We start from the raw sequence: 7,700 nt of genomic DNA on the forward strand, positions 1-7,700 counted from the left end.
TACTGAGAGGCTACTAGCAGTGGTTGGTCAATGCATTACTCAAAATTGTAGAGATGAAGATTTGATACAGACATCAGATCTTTGGAAGACATATGGGTATGCTTCGTTATGTGCGGGCTAAAAAAGTGTGATTTAATTTTAATGCAGTCAACTATAATTTAGACCAATTTCAATTTATAGCAATAACATTTATACATATTGTTGGTCAATTGAATGAGGAGGGGGAGTTGAGTCTGGTAGAACTTCTACCGTACTGCACGGTGTAAGAACCCAGAAGACGGCCATATTCAGACACTGCTGTGAGAACCTCAAATCCTACAGAGTTGGGGGTGGTTGGTGGAAGAGGAATGTGAGGGGAGAAGGGATTTTATTTTTTCCATTTATGTGATTTAAATAAACTCTGTATGAGTGTCTTTGGAATACAGCTTACATAAATTGGAGTACTTGCATATCAAATTCCTTCATTTTTTATGCATGAATTTTAATTATGAGGACATGGACATGCCCTAAGAGAGAGAAACCTAAACTCCATGCACCTGAAATAAAATTCCTGAGGGAAATACTGGGGAAGGGGGAAAAGGAGATAGGATTATAAAAAAACAGACGTTAAGGGAGATATAAATTTGGAGGAAATTCAGTATCTATGTTGGTATAAGTAAGTTGGTATTATTTGCCATTCTGTCCCGATTCACTTATGTTCTGACTGTTGTAAGCAATGTTGTAAACAGTGAAAGATGTACGTGAGGTTCGTAATTTTATGAAATCGTTTGTAATATGTGCTTAGCGGCTGTGATTTAATACTTAACGTATGTAAAAATAATAGACCTCATATTGTTACCTTATGTTAGGAACGTAGTTTCTTATAACATTTTCACACAACATAAAGTACAGGGAATGTTGGAGTGTAAGTTTGGTTGCCCTGTCGAGTCATACTTGTGGCAGGCTGTAGTTATCTATGGCATAGGTTTTCTGCGTCTTCTCGAATGCTATTTAAACAGGGCAATTGTTTCTACTCGGTAATTGTAAAAGGAAGGCAGGGTGATGACGGACAGTGAACCTCAAGCAAAGAAGAAAATGTCAAGTTCTCTTGCACAACTTAAGAAGTTTACCACTGTTGTGGCAGATACGGGGGATTTCGAAGGTAAGAGTCGCCACCGTTGTGTAACCTAGTTATGCAATTCATGCAATGCAAAATTACATAATCTATCAGGATGTCCCCGGGCAAGGATTTTCAAACTGTATTAGAAAGTACGATATGTATAACCAGAGTTTGAAAATTCTGAAAAAAATTACACTTCGGAATAAAATATAATATACCGGACGATGGGGGTTATGTACTCATCATATTAACTTTGTCTTTACATGTGCATTGATTTATTATAAAGTTCGTATTACAGCATTGTAAACCATCATGTATAAATTAATTACGTTTGTTGGAACTGGTAAAGAAATTGTGTGATGAGTATTTTTCCATTAAGGGGGGGGGGAGGAGGAGCAGCAGCAGCAGCAGCAGCTTTCAGAATGAAATGTTTATGCTTGCCCAGGGCTTACGTCCATATTTTATTGATTAGTTATTGGGCTAATAACAAGAACAAAGACTTTGTAGAACATGGAGTATTATAGCTTACACATTTTTTACATCCAACATAGACATGAGTTTTGATAAGTATTCTTTGGGTTATTTCATATGAAATCAGTACAATACATAATCTGATACTGTTTTTGCATCTGTTACATATAGGTTTGTCGCATGAATTCTTTTACATACTTTTTATTAATTTTTTTAATTTCTGACAGAAAATGTAGGTGACTGAGGAGGGGAAAAAACTCTACTTTTGTTGTGCTTTCACTTGCTGACAGAATGTATACTGCAGACCAAAAATTGTCATAAGCTTGTCACAGAATGTTCTGTGCCATTTATCATTGTTATTTTCTTGTAGCTTGCCAAAGAAGCTAGTGGGTCTAATAAAAATGTGCTTAAATGAAACCTGCAGCAAAATTCGAGTAGGTAAATATGTATCTGAGACATTCCTCATCAAGAACGGTCTAAAACAAGGAGATGCTTTGTCTCCCTTGCTCTTTAACTTTGCGCTAGAATACGCCATCAGGAAGGTCCAAGGTAGGCAGGAGGGTTTGCAATTGAATGGGACACATCAGCTATTGGCATATGCTGATGATGTTAATTTATTGGGGGACGATATAAATACAATAAAGAGGAACGCAGAAGTTTTACTAGAGGCTGGTAGACAAGTGGGGCTGGAAGTAAATTCAGAAAAAACTAAGTACATGTTAGTATCTCGTCATCAGAAGACAGGCGGGCAAAATTATCTTAGGGTGGCTAATAAATCCTTTGAAAGGGTTACAAAGTTCAAATATTTGGGAACAACAATAACAAATCAAAATGATACTTGTGAGGAAGTTAGGAGGAGACTAAATTCCGGAAATGCTTGCTACTTCTCAGTCCAAAATATTTTGTCTTCCCGTCTGATTTCTAAGAACCTGAAAATTAAAGTATACAAAACAATAATATTGCCTGTTGTTTTGTATGGGTGCGAAACATGGTCTCTCACTCAGAGGGAGGAACACAGATTGCAGGTGTTTGAGAATCGGGTGTTGAGGAGGATATTTGGGCCTAAGAGGGAAGACGATGGGGCGTGGAGAAAACTGCACAATGACGAGCTTAAAAATCTGTACTGCTCCCCCAGTATTGTGAGGGTGATTAAGTCGAGAAGAGTGAGATGGGCGGGACATGTAGCGCGCATGGATGGGACAAGAGGTGTGCACCGGGTACTGGTTGGGAAACCTGAAGGGAAGAGACCGCTGGGGAGACCTAGACGTAGATGGGAGGATAATCTCAGGCGGGATCTATGGGAGATAGGAGTTGAAGGAAACTGGATTTTGTTGGCCCAGGACAGGGTCCGGTGGAGGGCTTTGGTTAATTCGGTGATGAACCTTCGGGTTCGGTAAGCCATCTAGTTAGTTAGTTAGTTAATTTTCTTGTAGCAGGGACATTCAGCACTGTGTTGAGTCACTAAAAAAATCTGTAAACTCAAGTTTAGTAACGGATTGAATAAATTTTGTTTATAATGGTGGTTTGTGCCATGTCAAAAATTTGTCTGGGAGATGGTAATTTTTTTGTAAGCTTGTTTATACTGCCATTTAGTTCACAGTTTTCTGTAGACCATCATATGCACTCTTATAAAGAAGAAGTGAAATTCAGGAGGTTAAATAAAAAAAATCCTATTCATGTATTGAGTGGCTGATCCATATTAGAAATTGATAACTTCTTTAAAGAAAATATAATATTTTGTAAAAGACAGTAATTTTTGTGAAAGAGATAAACAGCAGCACTGTCATATTTTAGACATCTGGTGTATGCATTTTAAAGTAGTGTGAGTTAATACCACTGAAATGAATTCTCTAAAATTTATTGTAAAAGAGTGAACACTTTGTTGGACATACTTCAGTATAAGCTTTAAGCCTCACTCCCCATCTTGCAAGACATGGATCCATAATTTACGGAATATAATAAAGATGTATTTATATGTATGTATGAATAATTTTTAACCAAACTTCTCTACATAACTTCACCTACTTTTAAGCTTGCTAATAATTTATGAGCAGTATAAATATTGTGTTCATGGTAATTTCTTATTTGCATAGCCATGAAGCAATACAAACCCACTGATGCCACCACAAACCCATCTCTTATGTTGTCTGCTGCCAACATGCCACAGTATAAACATCTTATTACAGAAGCTGTCAAATATGGTCGCAAAGCTGGAAAGTAAGTTTTGAAATTGACATTTATACTGATATGGATCTGAATAATTGGCTCAGAACTTAATATGTGCTATAAAACATTTCATGAATTTAATTAACACTTGCATTTATCATTGGATCTATATGCTTTTTTGCTTTTAGCTGCCTTTTTTTAAAATTTATAACAAACAAGGGACAAACTAACCCATTAACTGAGTGGTAATAGGGTTCAAAAATTCAACACTGCAGCACATGAATTTGTAACAGTTGGATCCAGTCCACAATCTCAGTGGTAGTTTTACTAAGATACACTTTAATATTCTCTCCTTGGTCTTCCAGAGATATATAAACCATTAAGGTTCTTTTTATGTAATATTGTCTGTTTTCAATTACTATCAAAAAGATTGTTAGTTCAAATTATTATCTGTAATAGTAACATTTCTAGAAGCTCTTAGTAACAGCGTGGAATGAATTTAGTTATTTCACATCATAATTATTTGTCCTTGAACTTTTTTTTTTTGTAGTATTTCTGTAACATAGTGACCTTTACAGACCACATGTCCACTTGATAACCTCTTAAGTATATTGGTTTGATAAGTAACATTGACAAGGAGCATGACTGGTGTGTGGACTGATTATGTAGTGAGTTCTTTTGTGAGTGCAGACTAAGGCAGAAGAGCCATGTGCTGCTCCTCTCAAGTTGTGCCAACCCATAAGGCTGCACTATGCAGAGAACTTAATGTACTTATTACCTAGTATTTGAAAATAATTGTTTGACTTTGTGAGTACTTACTGTGAGCCACCTGTATTTCATTGACTTGTGACTCTTTGCTGCAGTACATAAATTAAAAGTTATGGAAGGGGTAAAAGAAGTCTGTGCTTACTTTTCCTGTGTTAAAAATTTCCAAACACTGGGAGGAACTTAGGTATGAGCATCCTTCACATTGCATGTATTTTAATAGCCATGGCTTGAATTTAGTTACATATGTGTCAAAAAATTCAAGATATTAAAATATCTTTGATATTTGGAATATTTAAGTTGGCAGGTATGACATGAATAAATCTTATTCTAGCCCTGTTAAACAACTGAAGGCTGCGGCGGATATGTTGCTTGTCTTGTTTGGAAATGAGATACTGAAAATTGTTCCAGGACGAGTCTCTACAGAAGTTGATGCTAGGTGAGTTTTGTAAGCAGTTGTCTGACCCTTAACATCTTACTTTTTTCTGTTTTGAGTAAGTGCCCTTTGTGATGAAGCACTGTAAGAGGAAGCCTGGATACAATGTAATTGTCAATTTACTTTTGTTATACACAGGAGCCACTAGTTAAATTACTAGTGTGATTCTAATTATGACATTACAGTGGTTTATAGAGATTTTAAATTGTTTCATTGTCAGATTTAAAGATGCTTTTCTCTGTTTCAAGGTTGTCATTTGATAAAGAAGCCAGTATACAGAAGGCTAGGCATTTGATTCAGCTGTATGAAGAGCTGGGGATAAAGAAAGACCGGATTCTCATTAAGCTTGCATCTACGTGGGAAGGCATACAAGCTGCAAAGTGAGTGCATGCATCTTAGTATCTGGTTTAGCGGACATGTTTGTGCATTGCAGCGACTTTGGCATTATTACATTTTCACTTTGTAACAGAGAATTGGAAGAAGTTCATGGGATCCACTGCAACTTGACATTACTTTTCTCCTTCTGCCAAGCAGTGGCATGTGCTGAGGCAGGAGTTACACTTATTTCACCGTTTGTGGGTCGAATTCTTGACTGGCACGTAGCAAATACAGGCCAGAAAACGTATGAATCGCACGAAGACCCAGGAGTTACATCTGTTACAAAAATCTACAACTACTACAAGAAGTTTGGATACAAGACAGTTGTCATGGGAGCATCCTTCAGAAATGTTGGTGAGTTGAAAAATTGAACCCTGGGAATGTGTGATCAAACATCATACCAAGATCATGATCATTGAGGTAAGAGTTAATTATAAAGTTAGTTGCAGACTGAAAACTTTTTAAGGGGGCATCTTGTGTTATTTCATTTCTAATTAATGTCATGCTTTCATTGAATTGTTGCAACATGACCAGGAAATTATTTAAATTGCCTACAATTCCATAATAAAATTCTTTTTTAAAGACATGAGAGTCACACGTACAGCTTTTTGGGTCATGGCCACCCAGTATTAATACATCGTACAAATAGAGCTGGGTGAATTAAGAACCTGTATAGATGTAGACATGTTGGTATATCTGGCAGTAGCAGAGATTTTTGGTGTTGGTTTCTATATAGCCTTTATGTTTTTAGGTCAGGTAAAAGCACTAGCAGGTTGTGACTTGCTAACAATTAGCCCCAAGCTGCTGGAGGAGCTTGACTCAAGTAACGAAGAAGTGTACGAGTCTCTTACCGAGAAGTCTGGTATGTTTGTTGTTACTTATAATGTGGTGGAGTTAGAATTTTAAAATAAAAATGAACAAAGTTTGATATGTAAGAAGATTATTTGTAGTGGAGCGATATTCTAAAATCTATAAGACATGAAGTGTGTCACAGTAGTCAGTAGTATTTAGTCTGAGCCAAGCTTCTGCAATATTGTGTTCTAGAAGATGCAATATCATGTCACATGACATCAGAAGGTCAATTTGAAAAATAATGCTGGAAAAATAATGTGCTTAGCAAGAACAAAGCATATAGAAATTTTAGAGATTATTAGAAACTATATGGAAATTGGTTATACTGTAAATAGTTTGTGGGTTACTAATCAAAATACAGTAATATTCCTTTTATTAAAGGAAAACCTGCAATAAGTGAGATTTAAAGTTGAGAGACTTGAACTGGAATAATATGAATTACGTCTAAAATAATGTAATCGTTAAATTGAATCTTAGATCGTGTCCCCTTGTAAATTAATTTATGAGAAAGGTGACTGTAATTGCCAGAACAAGTTCTCATAGAAATACAAATTAGATGGTAACACTAGATATTTTGTTCACACGTTTATTTTTGTTATGAGTTGTTAACATATCTAAGACATTTAATTTGCAGCTCTTAAGGCCGATGTTGAAAAGGTGACTGTGGATGAGAAACTATTCCGCTGGATGCTGAATGAGGATCAGATGGCCTCTGACAAGCTGTCTGAGGGTATTCGCAAATTTGCTGAAGATTCACGCAAGTTGGAAACGCTTCTGAAGGAGCATTTGAGCAAGGCTAAATGAAATTATCAGTGAACTGTCATACTTCAAAATGCAATCAATGCCAATTGCCATCAAGAAATAAATTATATATTCATTACACTGGTTTGGCATCTATAATTTTGGTAAAAGGGAAGGTGAAATTCAGAATGATACTTATAGTCGTAATTGAGGAAATGGTAACAAGTTATTACTATTTTAAACTTTTCACTCTCTTTTATTATATAACATCACACAGTTTTATGAAATATATTGTCTGTCTTTACAGTTCCAGAACTGTTTTTATCTGCATTCTTTTGTATGCTTTTTTATTTGAGATAACTTCCAGAACTGAAGTACATCATTATATTTTAAGGATTTTTCTTTTTCCCCAATTATAATATAATATTTAATTTCAGACAATGCAAATTTTTAATAATGCCCTGATATGTAATATATATATATCTGACAATAATAGTACTAGTTGCAGTTTTTGACATGGTATGGGTTTTGCGATAAAAATGCTGTGTAACGAGTCTTATCAAAATCTGTTGAATGACTCAAAGAATGCATATTGTTTACATGTAATACTTATCTTAGGAGTTTATAATGAATGAGAGTGTAATAAAGTTTGTGTATGACACTTATATCAAATGATTTGAAAAATCAGTTTATTAATGTATTTTACTTCTGTTGATTCTCAGTCACCATTCTTGTGTATCCATCCACTGCCCTTCCTTAAATCTCTGCCACTCAGTCCCTTGATTTAATTTA

The 7,700-nt window shown here is 35.5% G+C and overlaps 1 protein-coding gene across 1 annotated transcript; it reads left to right on the plus strand.

Annotated features, from left to right (window-relative positions):
• The first annotated feature begins 762 nt into the window (after positions 1-762).
• Positions 763-7,583, plus strand: Taldo (transaldolase). The gene is made up of 7 exons (XM_022083027.2): positions 763-1,141; positions 3,664-3,787; positions 4,836-4,940; positions 5,186-5,317; positions 5,407-5,669; positions 6,067-6,177; positions 6,802-7,583. The coding sequence occupies exons 1-7, from the start codon at positions 1,042-1,044 to the stop codon at positions 6,969-6,971; spliced, it is 1,005 nt and encodes a 334-aa protein (XP_021938719.1). The 5' UTR covers positions 763-1,041; the 3' UTR covers positions 6,972-7,583.
• Positions 7,584-7,700: the final 117 nt, after the last annotated feature.

The sequence above is a fragment of the Zootermopsis nevadensis genome, unplaced genomic scaffold (assembly GCF_977971745.1).
Source record: "Zootermopsis nevadensis isolate Lab colony 2312 unplaced genomic scaffold, Znev_1.0 Znev_ptg000022l, whole genome shotgun sequence".
Taxonomy (NCBI): domain Eukaryota; kingdom Metazoa; phylum Arthropoda; class Insecta; order Blattodea; family Termopsidae; genus Zootermopsis; species Zootermopsis nevadensis.